Here is a 17022-nt window from a genome sequence, read left to right on the forward strand (position 1 = left end):
CTGCCGTCATTTCAGACGTTGTATATATCTTGCCGTTCTCCGAAACTTCGATAGCGCAATGCAGGGTTGTTAGGCGAATTGTGGGTACCGCCACAGGTTTAAAAAATAACGTTCTTCTAAATTATAACGATTTAAAAGTGAAAAAAAAATTACGACTTTCACAATGACTTTACATTATTTTGCCGGTGGGTGTGAATTTCAAAATGGTTTAACATCATGCAAGCCACAAATAAAGTCCCGGCGGCGTTTATACGTGGGAGAGTCATGCTTCGGCACGAATGGGCCGTCTCGACCGGATAAATACCACGTTCTCACAGAAAACCGGCGTGAAACAGCGCTTGCGCTCCCCTATTCCCTTCCCTTCCCTACCCTCCCCTATTACCCTATTCCCTCTTAGAAGGCCGGCAACGCACATGCAGCTCTTCTGATGCTGCGAGTGTCCATGGGCGACGGAAGTTGCTTTCCATCAGGTGACCCGTTTGCTCGTTTGCCCCCTTATTTCATAAAAAAAAAAACAGTGGTAAAAAAAGCGAAATCGCTAAATAGTGGACATTCGCAAAAATGTTGGATTTTGGTGTGGAAAAAAACCATTCGATAGATTTTAAGAAGAGTAACAATAAATCTTAATAATTTTTTACAAAAATGTATATTTTAAGGTATTAAGATAATTAAAATAATTACGAAAATGTTGTATGGGAAAGAATCTATAAATAGATTTTTTGCAAAAACTACTACGACATACAGGGCGACGGAAGTTGCTTTCCGTCAGGTGACCCGTTTGCTCGTTTGCCCCCTTATTTCATAAAAAAAAAGCCATTAATTAAAAAATACACAATTTTTTTTCTTAAACTTTGGTTTTTCTATGATTAATTCCACGAAATTTATATTGCCTGTGTAAGCGTAGTCCACAAGTTTAACTATCAAATAAAACCCATTTCATCTTCATAGGATATTTACATGAGAAGTCAGATTAGTGTGAAAGCCCGAGAAAATCTAAAATGGCTGCCATTTTACAACCGTGAGAGGGATTTAAAATTTGAGGGCCAATTTGTCGATAAAATATGCCATAGATCATGACATTAAAGGATCGGACACCGGTGTCGGGACACATTGTATATATTGGTAGGTACCTTTAGATATTCGTTATTGTGCACAAGTGTAGGAAAGTGATGCAATATCCAGAAACGTGCTATTTTGTGTTCCCTCCAAAACTCCATCGAAAGTTGATCGAAAGTTTCAGTAAAGCGTCTACCACTTTACTGAATCGACCGACTTGACTTCCTGACTATTATTGACTTTTACCTAGACTTTGACTAGACTTTAGACCTGACAATATAGAAAAACGATGCTGAAATTTTTATTTTAAGGATGTATATAACATTTATAAATTCAAGGATTCTGACCTAAATTCGAAATATATAGTAGAATAAAACATCCTGCATCGATTGATACCAAAAAATTAATACCTTACCGAGAAGTTACGTGAAATAATTCATTTTAAAATTTCCATTTATCATACGTAATGTTTGCCGGAAGTGTTACATTTTTTGAGAATTCGTCAGAATCGGGAACTTTGTATCAAAGATAAACAACTAAAAAACTGCTTATTAATTATTATGCATTTACTTATAAAGATTGTTATATATACTATTTTATTATAATTAGTTTGCACGCCATTGTGCATCTGTCAAGCGAACGACAACAAGGCTCCACAGAACACCAGGGATCGCGGTGTAGGTACTAATGTGTATTATAATGTCCGTCTGATTGTTTTTTTCTTTGTTTTTTGTTTTGCTATGTTCTGTTTTGTAATGTGGTGTAATGTATTTACATGTTGAATAAATGTTTATTATTATTATTATTATTATTATTAATTTCTTTGTACGATTTGCGATTTTTTAAGCCCAAAAAAAGTGGGTTCACCGGTAATTCTGAGGAAATATTACAAATTGAAATTTATGAAAATTATCCTTCGAAGGGTGCGACAAGACTGTACATGAACTTGGGCGGGGGCGCTGCTGGTAAGGAAGAACTGTCAAATATGTCGTTTTTGTATATGCCAGCGTTAGTTCCTTTTTTCGCCACCTGCATTTAAAGCTTTGCCGAGCTTTCTTGGCCGCCATTTGCGGTAGTCAAATTACAACAAAATTTTGTTCAATTATAATTAAATATCGAATAGTCCTTTAAAAATCTATTACAAAAAATCATTATAATTAATAATAAGTGTCTGGATGTCCAATTTTTTTACTTTCATAATTTAATTGGATGTAGTATGGAATTTGACCTTAAATACATCCTTGATTAATATTGTTTTCCCGCCATACTATTATACTCGACACTGGCCATGGTTATATAGCCGAAGTGCCATAATAAGAAAAAAAACGTTCTGACAATGACAGTTGACAGCACGTTGACAGTACTAACTTCTTATAATTATTATTGGTAAATTTGTACAAATATTTTGGAATTTTCTTAAATTTATTTCTATACCAAAATTAAAAATACGGTACTAATAATTATAACAATTAAAGTTTGGACTTACCTAGTTTTTTTTATTATATTATTAGTTAATTAGCGTATCTGCTGTAAATTTTTACCTAGCCTAGTTTTTTTTATTATATTATTAGTTAATTAGCGTATCTGCTGTAAATTTTTGTTTCGAGGTTAAAGCCATCTGTATTTTTAATTTTTTGCATTGAAAGCTTTCCAAAATGTCTAAAAGCGATAGATTATCTAGTGTAACTGGATTTTGTGATAAGTGTGGTTCAATATTACCGCTTCTAGAGGAGTTTGGATCGGTTACATGTTATGCGTGCAAAGAAAAATATAGCCCTGAAAGTAAGTTTTCAATCCTGTCTCTTTTTCCAACCATGTATGCACCGTAAATTATCTAATAGATCAATTATATCAGTTGTAACTATAAAATGAGGGCCAAGATTTACAAACCTACCAACCAACATGAGGACAAAACTGGGAAATTTGTTGTTACCTAGCCTTAATAATTTATTGTATACATTTTTTGTTACAGGATTTGAAAACATAAAATTCAACTACACCATACACTTCAATGCAGTATCAAACTTGAATAATGACAACATTTTGCACATGGACAACCCTGAAGGCCCTGTTGTTGAGAGGAAGTGCCCAAAATGTGGTAACGATAGGATGTCTTATGCCACCTTGCAATTGAGATCAGCAGATGAAGGACAGACAGTGTTCTATACTTGTACTTCATGCAAGTAAGTGTCTTGCATTAAAACCTTTTAACATATTAGGAATTTATAAATTTTACAGAAAACAGAGTGGAATTTCCTCATCAGCAATATATTAAAACATGGCCTAGTCAAATGCAAAGACAAAATTGTTCCGTCTCTGTTAAAAAATATTTATTTCATATTTACTGTATGATTTCAATCTTGTAAATATTTTATTTTCAGATACAAAGAAACAGAAAATTCATAAGACTTCTGTTGGGATTATAATCAATTTAGATTAAATAAATTTTGTTAAAATATTTTCTGTTATCCTTTTCCCAACTATGTGAAAACCATCCCTTTGGATTACATTATTTATTTATCATTGAATTCAGACATTTTGGCATAAACTAAATTATACTAATTATAACTAAAACCATCACTAAATTATTATTAGTTGGTAGTTAGTTTTAGGATGAAGTGAGGTGTTCTAAAAGACATGGAAGTGTAATTACGATGAAGACCCTAAGTATAATTACAAGGGAAAACCTGCAAATGCCAATTTTATCAATAAAAGAAATGAAACTAAATCAAAAATATTCTCAAAATAGGTATAATTGAATCTTAACAATTAATATGAATTAGGTATAAAATATATTAATTATACATCTTTGTTATTAAGTATGTCAAATTAATAATCAAAATTTATCAAAGGTAAATTATATTTTACAAATAAAAGTTTCTCAGAGTTCTCATCATCTAGCCCATTATTTAGGGGCTCATTAACTGAACTTGCTTCATTTGCTGAGCTAGCCGGAGCTGATAAATAATTACGCGCTATGGGAGCTAGATCATTGTATTTACTGTTCTCTCTCCACCATACTAAAGGATCTTCTTTCACATGTAGTCGCTTGTCATGGTTGTATTCATTAATTAATAATTTCCATTGGATAAGTTTCTTGTCATCTGAGCCGTTATCCTCTGAATCCTCGTCATCACTATTAAGCAGTTCAGCTAGATTTGATTGGATGCTTCGTGACAGAGTAAGGCAACTTGTGGATGGTTTACTTATCTCATAAGATTCCAATCTAGATTTTTTGGGAGCTGGTGCATCGTGACCAGTATCAGCATTAGCATCGTCATAACATTCGGCCAACAAGCATAATAGTTTCGATTTAACTTGTTCCTTGTTTATCTCATTGAAGAACTTTAATTTGTACCTGGGGTCTAAGTAAGTTGCAAGCGAGTACAGTGTATTGTTGGAAAGGTCACCAAGTCTGATATTGATTTCTGCTATTAATTTTTTGATCATATTCTTCAACTCTTCATTTGTGTCTATTTTATCCTCTTCAATGTGCAAAGTATGTTTCAATGCGTGTATTATCGGGATTACTGATGATATACAAGTATGTGCCTGGCCTAGATACCTCATCGTTTCTTCGATAAGATGCAAAATTGCTATTATTTTATTCAGGAGTACCCACTCGTTTGGTAAGATTTGTGCTGTATTATTTTTATTGGCGTATAGGAAATAAGCATCTTTGATTTTCAAAAGCCACTCTAACATCCATAGTGTGCGGAGCCATCTGAAAAAATCAAACATAATTATTTCTCAGGGACTACTGAGTAATACTATACACTTAGATGAATGAGGGGTCTCGCGCGCGCGAGACCTATCATTTATCTAAGACTATACAGTAAGTATAGAGTATAGTGCATAATATACAGTAATTAAAAAATATTAATGTATTATGTATCTGCTAGATGTACCGCGCAGCTTGGACCGCGTAAAATAAGAATTTTAAAGAAATCGTACATTTTCCCGCAAAAAAAAGCTTAAGTCCCTTGACGTGTCACGTGGTCTACTTTTTATCTGTGCCAAATAACATTAAAATTGCTCTAGTAGTTCCCGAGATAAACCCTTTCTAATATAGCATAAAGCCTTCCTCGATAAAGGAGCTATCTAACTTTGAAATATTTTTTATAATCGGACCAGTAGTTCCTGAGATTTGCGCGTTCAAGCAAACAAACAAACTTCAGGTTTATAATATTGGTATAGATTTTTTAAAATCACCTGAAAAACTCGAGTCTCGATCTTAAAGACTATGAAAAGTACCAATAATAGGGTCATAATAGGCACATAATCATGGGACGATGCATGGTATAATATGGTGATGATGATGATGAATGCAGAATGTCATTTGCATAGTAGCATAGGTATGCTTTCCGTTCTTAAAACGATGCGAAACTCCCAAACACACACAAACGGCGGAGTAATCGTTGAACATAAAAAACGAATATAACACCTCCCCCATTTTCAAAGTTAAAATTGTAGCCTATGTATTCTGATATATAAGCTATATTATTGTTACATACATACATCCATTCATACAAACTTTCGCCTTTATAATATTAGTAGGATTAAATGACCTACCTGTTGTCACAATCCTGTATTACAGGAATTATTGGCTGGTTAATTTGCGTTTGAAGTTGAGCCATTTCGTCTTGGGCTGTTTGGGAATAAGTGAAATGTTTTGTAATCTCTTTACATTTTTCGATTAATTCCTTTATTTCTGGAGCTCCTAGAGCAAAATGGACGGATAGCAGCAGTTGGTCTACTGGACAAATTACTTTGGAGATATTAGCTAAATCCATCGTCTTGATCTTATTGGACTTATTCCTTATGAAGCAGTGCAAATTCTCGTCTGGGAGGTGCCAATCGCGAAGCGTAATTTTGAAATTCTCGCAAACCACATCAGCCGTATTTCCTTTGACCAAGCAGGATTTCAAAACTACTTTTACACGGCAAAAATCTTCGGATATTCCATGCGCCGTTACATTCAAAAGTGACACATCAGCATATTCTTGCCGAATATCGGCGGTAAAAGTCAGCTTTAAACATTTTTGGAGCATCAGTCCTACTTTATTTACTACTTTGCAGAATATTTCATTATAAACGTGATTAGTGAAAAACTGACTTCCTCTCAATTGGTAATTCGGTAGAGCAGTTTCGATCACACGACGAAAACCAATGCATTCGACGAAACTGAATGGAAGATTTTGTAAAACTATCATTTCTCCGATCACGTCGTCTATATTCGCAACTTTAGTGTGTGCGGTATTCCACATTTGAATATTTTCTGGAGGTTCTTCTTTGATTTGTTCCTCCTTTGATTGTTCTAAACTTGGTTCTTCCAATACCATATTTTCACTGTTTACTTGGATTTCAAAAAATCCTTCGCTTGTACTTGTATTTGAAAATTCTAATGCAACATCAACTTGCTGCTCGGATTTTATTTTACGAAGTTCCTCATATTTTTCTTTATGCCACGATTCTGCTAAGGACAGGCGCCATTCCGCTCTTTGCAGTGGTGTAATAGCAGGAGCACAAAAGCTCTGCGGCTCCGGATTCATACTTTGGTATTGTCCAGTATTTTCCTCATATATTTCTTTATGCATAGCTTTAAGATGCGTCCGCAGCGATGATGTAGTCCGACCTTTTCTTGAATATCTGTTGCCACAGATTTTGCATTGTGCAAAATCTTCGTCTATTGCCAAAAAGTACTGCCAAATGTCACTTGTTTTTGGACGCATAGCGTTATTTTAATTCTACTAGTTACCTACTTTTTAAGCACAAGTTCACTAAAATATATCTATTCAACACAACAATAATTTGTTTGCTATTTGACTACATTCCTTCCGGCATTTAAAACACAACCGTCTCGTTTCACTTGCAACGCAATACTGGCGACATTTTGTCGATCGACGCGGGCCGCGGGGCGCGGGGCGCGGTGTGGGGAACGTGAACGAATGAAGGTCACGCACACAGTTGCGGAGACGGATGCAGATGCGGAAGTTTCACTTCCGGAGCAACTTTCGTTGGCGGCGCGGGCTCAAGGTTATTTACCTCAGTAATAAGAACAAGGATTTTGATAATTAAGAGGGTGTTACATTGACGTTAACCGAAAATTCTGTTTAACGATGTCACATTGAATAGATAGTTAAGTAATAGGTACTTACATAAAAATTACAAAAATATTAGATACGGTAATATTAAATGTTAATCTAGATTCTAGAATCTAGAGCATATTGTGTGTGGGGCAAATCAGATTTTTCATAAGCTAGGTGTTTATATTGAATAAAAAATTAATAATTTTTAGTTGTAAAAATATTGTATTGCAAACAAATGGCAAAAATTCGTTCTTAATTTTTAATTTTTATAGATAAAAGTACTAGATAATATACTTAGTAGGGACGTCAACATGATCCAGTGGGGGCCGCTGCCCCCCCCTCGGTACGCCCATGCGAACTGTACATTTTTCCGATCCGAAACCACTCGTACCGCCCCAGTACCGGCGTTAGGGGAGGGCGACACTAAGCGACCGCCCAGGGCACCGGATACGAACGGCGCCCCGTTTTGTTTGCCTTCATAAATAATAGCAGTAACCAGCATCCTGAGCGCCGAAGAAATTTCGCCCAGGGCGCTGCGCGCTGGTGGAGCTAAAAACAGCACCGCTCATGACATACTGAGCAGCCAAAATGTTTCTCGAGAGTCGAGACGTCTATTTATTAATGTGGCCAAACTTTGCTTTACGATTTTGAAATCAAATTTAACAATTGGGTATTTGAAAAAAAAAATTGATTTTTTAATGTATTTCAAAACCTTATTACTCGTATTAATAATATTGATATTTAATGCAAAAACCTTAACAAAAGTTTTTTCAATTAATTCAAATTCAAATTCTTTATTAAGCATACAATAATATACAAAAGTATAAAAGCTAGGTAGCGTACATCACGTCGTCTAATCCCATGCTAAGTAAAAACTTGTGTTATGGATTTATCAGACAACGGATGCACGCCGAACAATTTTATCCTAATATATATTATTAGCTGTTGCTCGCGACGCGTCCGCGAGGACTTTAGTTTATAGTTGTTCCCGTACATCGATTGAGTCGTTTACGCGCAAATCAGAAAAGTATATTGTGTGGGAACCGCACATTTTTCCGGGACAAAATGTATCCTATGTTCTTTTTCGGGACTCAAAGTATCTTTATACCAAATTTTAGCAAAATGGGTCCAGCCGTTTACGCGTGATGTCGTGACCACGCGAAATAATATAACATTCCGCGCAGCTTCGCCCGCGTAAATTAGATATTTCACAGACAAATTAGTCCACAAAAAATAGCCTATGATCCTTCACGTGGTCTACTTCTTATCTGTGCCAAATAACAGAAAAATAGCTCCAGTAGTTCGTTAGATAAGACTTCTTCGCTCCTATTAATCTTAGCGTGATAAAATATAGCATTCCTCAATAAATGGGCTATCTAACACTGAAATTTTTTTTCAAATCGGACCAGTACCTAGTTCCTGAGATTAGCGCGTTCAAATAAGCCCTTTCAAATAATTTCTCCCGATTTTTCCACACTTTCCTCTATTTCTTCGCTCCTATTAGTTTTAGCGCGATAAAATATAGCCTATAGGCTATAGTCTTCCTCGATAAATAGGCTATCTAACACTGAAATAATTTTTCATATCGGACCAGTAGTTCCTGAGATTAGCGCGTTCAAATAAGCCCTTTCAAATAATTTCCCCCCGTTCTTTCCACACTTTCCTCTATTTCTTCGCTCCTATTAGTATTAGCGTGATAAAATATAGCCTATAGCCTTCCTCGATAAATGGGCTATCTAACATTGAAATAATTTTTCAAATCGGACCAATAGTTCCTGAGATTAGCGCGTTCAAACAAACAAACAAACAAACTCTTCCCAATTATAATATTAGGATAGATTTACACATTCACACACACAATTACACTACACTTTATCACGTAAAGTCTCTTTCGGCGACGTGATGCGCGCTTCGTTCGGGAGCCTCCCCCGGAACCTCCGGTAAACTACACCGGCGGGACAGAACTCCTCCACCTCGAAGATGGATAAAACTTGAGTCGGCACTCACACCACAAAGGAACTGAAATTCACTTTGTGGCGAGAGTGCAGACGCTCCACCCTCAAGGTGTAGGTGGTCTTCTCGCGGATGTAGTTTACAACGTCTTCGACCGTCATGGACCAGCGCGACACGTAGAGCGGCGTCGCGGGCACCTCGCTCCGCAGGCGCAGCTCGGGCACATAAGGTGCGGTGCCGCGGTGGTTGCGGACGGTGGGTTTCCTTTTCTTCCTCCTCTCCACGAGAACGAAGCCCTCCTCATCGCACCTCCTGCTCTCGTCCCTGTCAAGACGAAGATGTTCATGAAGCCTTGCGGCCCTCCTTTGCACCCCTCGCCTTTGGCCGCGGGGGTGGTGCGGGGCAAGCAGGAGGATTATATTTGAATTACCACGCGTACTACAAAATATTCTTTCTTCCATACCTAAATGGACGATTAATCAATCAAGAACAAATCAAGAAAAATGAATAGCATATAAAATTATCAGCCACGACACGAATTTCGCGTTATGGTCTTTTTGTGATTGCCAGAACGCGTCGTGGCTGTTTCACTGTGACCACAATGCGTTGTGAGCCATTTTTTCGCTCATTGAGCGATTTCGGTCTTTGAGCGTAACATATACATTTGACATTTCAATAGTATACGGCAATTATATTAACCTTATTTCGTTGATGTTTAAGGTCAAAATTATTGTTCGCACTAACTATGTATATTATGCCATCTACGTAGCTAAACTTTTTAGTAAATCTACAATGAACTGATGAGCCTATGGCTCGAAATAAGAAATGTCTTAAGTGCCAGTTTTGTTTATTGTAAAATAAACTATTTTAAGTATTGAAGGTGTGTTTAGAAGTAGGTACCGTATGCGTCCAATCAAAACATTCGTTTGTTAAACGATTCGTGGTAAGTAAGTATGTCAGTTCTACTGTTTTATTGTTCTGTGGTGAAAATTAACATTATGACGTCACACGCGTTAGTGCGGGAGCTATCGGCGAGTCTTCGGTATTTTTATTATGAAATAACTTTTGAATTATTGCGAAAAATAAATTTAAAAAAGTGTTTTGTTATAGAACTTATATATGATCTTTCCATTTATCACAAAAAAAAAAGTTCAAATACCTACCCAATTAAAGACCATAATATTTTTAAGACGGCGAGAACGTATTTAAAGCCAAGGTCCAAGATTAGTAGTGAGTAGGACTCGAGTACCTATGTGAGCGGTTTATACGTAATGGTTTTGAATCAGTGGTAAGTCCGAGTTTCGCCACAATTCGCCGTATGAAAAAAACTTTTTTTTGCAACTAGAGAATTATTTCTATGACATAGTAACGGCCAACTTTCGCTCAACACACACAGATAGGTAAAAAATAAAACAACAAATATTTTGTGCGGTTTATTCAATTTTAACAGTTATATTAAGATTTTATTTCAGTCATGTTTAGTTGGTATTGTAAACCCTCAATCAGTTTTTACTGTTACTAATAATATACTTATGTTCCTTACAATTTAAACAATTAACCAGGTTGACATTCCTGAATACCCATAGAAGGGCAGAAGGTAGATACTTATAACATTTGCAGATATTTCTAACCCACCAAAACTTCGAACCCACACTGTATAGCTATTTCAATAATTATTTAATCACTTTCATAATATTTTATTAGTTAATATACAATTATTAAGAATTTTTACCACCAGTAGGTAGGTTACAAACAAACCTGCATTCAAACAAATACATAGCAATGATGTTGCATCGTCGAAAGTCTGCCTATTTGAATTACTAGTTTTAGAAATATGCCTACGTCAGCAACACAAAATTCAGCTCTTTAACCGACTTTTTTTAATTGATTGATTTACATAAAACTTATACATAATTTGTGATTTCAAATATTTTTGGTGTAAAATTATTAAGGTACATGCTTGGTGAAATAAAAACCTAAATATTGTATTGTATGCACTATGAGTCCATTTATTCAAATGTTATTTTTATTGCAAAACTATTAAAATGAAATCATATGAAATCAGCTGTAAGATCAACGAACTCAGATATGTGACATTTTAAAAGTCGGTAAAATATTTTTTTTGCATATCCATTAAGAGCGGGCTGTCAAATTTTGCTTTATTTTCTAATAAGTATTACGATCCTGGAAGACGATTGACTCAAATGAAATTGAGATTATTTAATAATTGTAGATATATTTATCTGATATTTAGCTAACGGAAAACACGATTCACTTATTTTGACTCGATAGTTTTATTTTTCGAAATTATTATGAATCTTTCTGGGTTTTTCAACAAATATCTGTTACACTTATTGAGTTACTATCATTAAATAACTTGCTCTACCACAATCACACACTTTATAAAATAATAGCTGAAGGATATAAGTAGTATTATTATAAAGATATTAGTATTGTATTTAATTTTTAAGTAATCATCAAAAACATTTTTAGGACTTACGACCTTTACTTTCGTGCTATAATGCGGGGACCGTTGTTACACGATATTGTTCACTATTAGCTGCAGTGTAAAGCACATTGCCCGGGAGCACAATTCATGGAATCATTGTATCACGATTGGAGGATAGCGTTGTGTGCAGGAGGAGCTAGTGTTTTGACAGTAGGCTCTTAACCAAAATATAATAAAGTTTGTAATCAAACCCTCTTACAAATAAATATATTGCTGCAACTTATAACTATTCAAGTTCTTCTGTCTTTATCTGTCGTGTGACTTTTCCAATGTGTTAGACAGAGACAAACATATTTTGTATAGTTATTCACTGTGTTAATATTTTATTAGTAAGGGGCAAAATATACAAGTAAGTACTAAGTAGTACATTTCTGTTAACTAGTAATTCAACAATAACGAGGGCCGACAAAAGGCTCTGACTGACATTTTAATCCCATCCACACAAGGTACCCTACTACCAGAGAAATTGTAGATGGCGGACCTGCGTTATTTGGTCGGATTACATCCAGCCAATGTCAGTCAAGGCTTTTTAGCAAAGACATTTTCTTTATCACTTCTTTATAGAATCGCCAATCAAAATGTATGGAATTGACATAAACCGATAATACCTACGAAGTTAACGTTTGACTCGTGTAATATCAATTCCATAAATTTTGATCGGTGATTCTGTAAAGAAGCGATGTAGAAAACGTCTTGGCTAAAGGGCTCGATCTGTATTTGACTTTGACATAAAGCGACCAAATGACGTTTGTTCGACATCTACCTTTTTTCCTGCTAGTACTTAATAACCCATAAATTACACATACCTATTATTTTAATTTTGTAGGTTATACACCATTGGATATACATAATATAGGGATCTCTTATTTACCTACGCGTTAAATGTCTTTAGATAGGGGCAACAATGACATAAAACTTACATATGCAGTAAAACCACGTTGCTGATGTCTTCAGGTAATTGCGTTTTTTGAAAGCCACAGGCGATATATAAAAAAAACGTAAAGACTTTAACAGCGTGGTCAAACTGTAAAGTTGACATGAAAATTATTGCAGCTGACAAAAAACTTGACTGTCTCCGACTGTACATATTCTATAAAATAACAAACTTAATATTAATATAGCACATATTATCGAATATATGTTGTATTCTTTGCTAATAAAATTAAACAAAAGTATATCATTTACTTTTCATACATAACTTTTTTGTATGCAGTTTTATTAGAGCAAAAATTCTAGCAACACAGAAACAAGTTTTACACATTGCGGGGCCCCGGGCAGCAACCAGCAGGTCTTTGCGAGGCCCTTAGTCTTACAAAAAAATACCTTGCGAGGCCCCTACAAGGGCGATGCCCCGGGCGATTGCCCTGTTCGCCACCCCCTAGGGCCGCAACTGGTTGCATCTGCTCTCTAAAGTTACATTGTAACATGAGATCACGCTTTGTGTGCGTGTGCCCGATTCGGGCGGCCAGTACGAAAGTGACCTACTGGCTACAACTATAGTAGGTCACTTTCGCACTGGCCGCCTATATACCTACTGTGGTGTGTATATTATGTGAGTGTATGTATAAAAAGTAAACGTTATACGCATAACAAATGACACGGAAATGGAATGTTTTAGGTTATGTATCGATAAAGATGTTGGATAACATCGAAAATACATCTTATTCGTTTAATTATTAACTAAGATAAACTCTCACCCTCATTATGAGTAGCACTAACTATTGAATATAATCTACATCAAAACAATTTAGTCTAAGACAAAACAAAGTCGCTGAAACAACAAGGCATCGAATAAACAATAATATATTTATATTTCGTTAAATAATGTCTTCATTTGCTAACATTTCAATAATTTATGAAACCGAAAAGGAATGTATAGTATAACAAATAATTTGAAACAATTTTATAACATCAACACTAGGCGAAGCAGTGCTACCTCATACTATATACCCATAGTTTTCACTTATTCATACAATACAATTACTTACTTCATATTATGAACTGTGTAGCTACTCGATCTAATCACCATTTTACATTAAAAATGAAAATATTTTAAATAATATGAAATCGAGACGAATATAATATTATAGCTAAATCGAAGTCAAGTATACATTTCCAAGTTGAAAATACAACAGAAAACATTTAATTGCAAGTATTCAAAAAGTATAAATTGCATAGAAAAAATTACTAATGCAAATCAATGAGAAATAGTTTGAATACTTGCAGCTAGTACCTTACACTATGACTTAGTACTATAACGTCTTAAAGTAATAATAGTGAAATAGTGACAGTAAAGATTCTAGTAAATATGTACATGTTAGTGCAGGTGATACTACCAAGCAAAACGAGGCGTCTTAAATGATTTTTTCACCCGATTTCTATGGTTCTGTGACAGCAGTTTATCTACCCAATAACTCGCGTAATTAGCCAGCACTTGACCAATCAAGGACGTTATTGAATACATAACCTTCTGTTAAACCTCAGAAACTGGGTATAATGCATGCATATTATTATAAAAATGTATTCGGAGTCCGCCATCTTGCATGACTGATAAAAGCTCATTTGGATGTTTTGTCTCTGTCATGTTCACCAAGTTAAAGCAGCGACAAAACTCCCCAAGAGGCTATGACGCTTTAGATAAGACTCGGTCTCTAAACATTAAGAAATTCGCCCATTCGGTCAATCGTTCGTTGTCTCTTTTACTCGCACACGAATAGTTAGGGCTTGATTACACCTTCCGAGTAGTGTGGAGAGCACCTAGTGCTCGGCCGAGAATATTGACACGTCACTCTTCTCGGTGTGTGTAATCAAGGCATTAGCTATATGGTTTCCAAATGTAAGCGATAGAAACACAAAAGATTTTTTTGCGTGTGAAAGAGATAGGTAACGATAGGTCAACCACCGAATATCTATGTGTTCAGAAACCGGCCTATAGAAGCTAGGACCCTTGGACAGTAAAATCAATAAATACTTTAAGTTGTTGGCTATAATATGACTGATTATCACTATAGCATACAGTGTCAATGAATTAAGACTCACAAGCTTTAAGCAAAGTATTATGAATTTGGGCGCTAATCTGTTAAATAACATAATTTTTTACTTTTACATTTATTGAAATGGATTTTATTAAAAAATGATATTTTTTATTAAATTCCTGAATAGTTAAATTATTGGAGTACTTTTTAATAATTCATACGGTAATAATTTAGATATTCTAGATAGCTTAATAGTAATAATGATACGATAAGCATGCAACGCCTCTATGAAGAAAAAAAGGAAACAAGTAAAGAGAAAATTAAGAAAAAAATGTACTGTATGTACAAAAAATACTAAAATGTTTCTTGTAACCCTGTAATTTCTAAAATATGTGACATCAATAATATTATTCAAACTGAGAAACGCAAGACAGTTTGACAAGTTTGATACGCTGAAATCTAATCAAGCTTTTTTTTTTGTAATTGACTTGGAGATTTTTTTCTATTAAAGCAAAGCAATTTACAGCAGGAAAATATCCAATTGACAGAATATTAAGATAAATTGTTAACATAATCTGATTTCAATCGGGCAGAACTACCACAATATGCCATCTGGTGGCAGAAATGGTATCGAAAACTGTGAATAATAATGATGACACTTTCCACCAGATGGCGCTAAGTATAAGCCATTGTGGCGTCAAACAGATGACAAAATATGTCACAAACTCAGTAAGCCAAACAAGAATGTGCACAAATTATAATAATTATTGCATTTTTATAATTGCCACTATTGGTTTTTGCTACACAGGAGTTGCGAATTGCGAAATGCATACCTCTTTGATCGTTACCAAGCATGCTACGTACAAAAATATAGAAGGAAAGTTTGATTGATAGATATATTTTTTTCTTGCTGGCAACCCTAACACTAAGTTGACATTGTAAAGTCTCCAGACTAAAAAATTATATTTAATTAATATTCCTTTTGGTTGACTGTCGTGTTTCGATTTGCGATTGCGTTACTAAAGAGGAACACACTACCACGGAGAGCCCTCTCGCTCGTGCCGGCTTATGTGCCACGTTACTCGGTATTATTGTAGTATAATAACATAATGTAAAATAATATCTCTTTACCCCATTTCGTTTTTTTGACACCAAACTGCTAAAGGCAAGCAATAAACTGTATAAGAAATTGTTAATCAATAATTGCAAATACCAAACTTGCGCTTACGTTCCTCAGTTTGTTACAGTAACATCTACTCATGATAGGATAGATCTTAAATTTAAATTTTGAAGTAAACATTTTGAGCTACGGTAAGTTACTAAGAATTTAATTTGTAAATTACCTAGTAATGTATAATTATGTACATCGATCTAAAATGTTGAGTGAAATCGTGCAGTCATTCGTTTGGCACAGTTTTTTTGAGCTGTGTTGTACCAAAGAAATTGTTGCAATCCCATGATTACCATTATTCGTAATTTTATAATATTCATAATATCATGAAATAAATTCATTAAAAAACATTAAAATTTTCAAAACAACACAGTTATTAACGTTACAATAATTTAGTATTTCAAATTATTTTAGATGGTAACATTGAACATAATATCTTACGCATAATGCGTATACATCAAAAGATTCGATGTATAAAATTTAAACAACGTAACAACTTGAAATAATTTTGTATTAAATAATTTATTTAGAGTCAAAAACAAATATACTAGTTTGTGTATCAATCAGTTATCATAATATGTCTCTTTCTCTCGCATTACTTAAGGAAGAGACAGGAGTCGGTGTCATAATTTTTATTTTTAAAAGGTCGTCAATTTCTGGTGTTACTTCAGTCCAAGTATGTCACGCGAAGCAAAGACTAAAGAAGATCCTTAAATATTTTGCCATAGACAATTTTGACATTTGCTATTTGATGATTAAATAGAGGTAGTAAGAGTTAGGTAGCTTTCGCTATTTCAAGCTCTAACTAACACGTGTTAGTTGGCCTGTTTCAAATACGAGACAAAATATAGTAATAAAAATATAAATAAGACACCTATGTCTTACAACCCATTATTTATTTAGCGCTACAGCTACTTGTCTTTGACAGCTGTCATACCTACATTTTAGATTACAAAATACTTAATGGATAGCAATCAGTATAAATAAATAGTTGCTACTTTCAGGATTTGATCTATCAAGTTAAAGAAGTGCACATAGTAAAATGAAAGAAGAGTTGAAGAACTAGCAAAGTAGCAATCCCATCTTTGAATACCATAGACAACAGATACTAAAAGTTTAAGATCACACCGATCATTAATCTTTGACCTTGTTAAATGAAGATGTATAGCCTGTCAAGAAAGTGAAGAAATTAAAAAGTGGCAACATCGTATCGTCACCCCTTTCAAATCAATCTAAGAAAAAAGGGATGACACTACGATGTTGCCACTT

General features: G+C 34.7%; 1 protein-coding gene across 2 annotated transcripts; it reads left to right on the forward strand.

Moving 5' to 3' along the window:
• Positions 1 to 2575: 2575 nt before the first annotated feature.
• On the forward strand, positions 2576 to 3518 carry LOC121740435 (DNA-directed RNA polymerase I subunit RPA12). Of its 2 annotated transcripts, XM_042133125.1 has the most exons (4): positions 2576 to 2593; positions 2650 to 2838; positions 3029 to 3239; positions 3438 to 3518. In XM_042133125.1, the coding sequence occupies exons 2-4, from the start codon at positions 2712 to 2714 to the stop codon at positions 3460 to 3462; spliced, it is 363 nt and encodes a 120-aa protein (XP_041989059.1). In that variant the 5' UTR covers positions 2576 to 2593; positions 2650 to 2711; the 3' UTR covers positions 3463 to 3518. The 2 variants fall into 2 exon arrangements, with proteins under 2 accessions (XP_041989059.1, XP_041989060.1); XM_042133126.1 differs by lacking the exon at positions 2576 to 2593 and having other exon boundaries at positions 2604 to 2838.
• Positions 3519 to 17022: the final 13504 nt, after the last annotated feature.

The sequence above is a fragment of the Aricia agestis genome, chromosome 3 (genome assembly GCF_905147365.1).
Source record: "Aricia agestis chromosome 3, ilAriAges1.1, whole genome shotgun sequence".
NCBI lineage: Eukaryota > Metazoa > Arthropoda > Insecta > Lepidoptera > Lycaenidae > Aricia > Aricia agestis.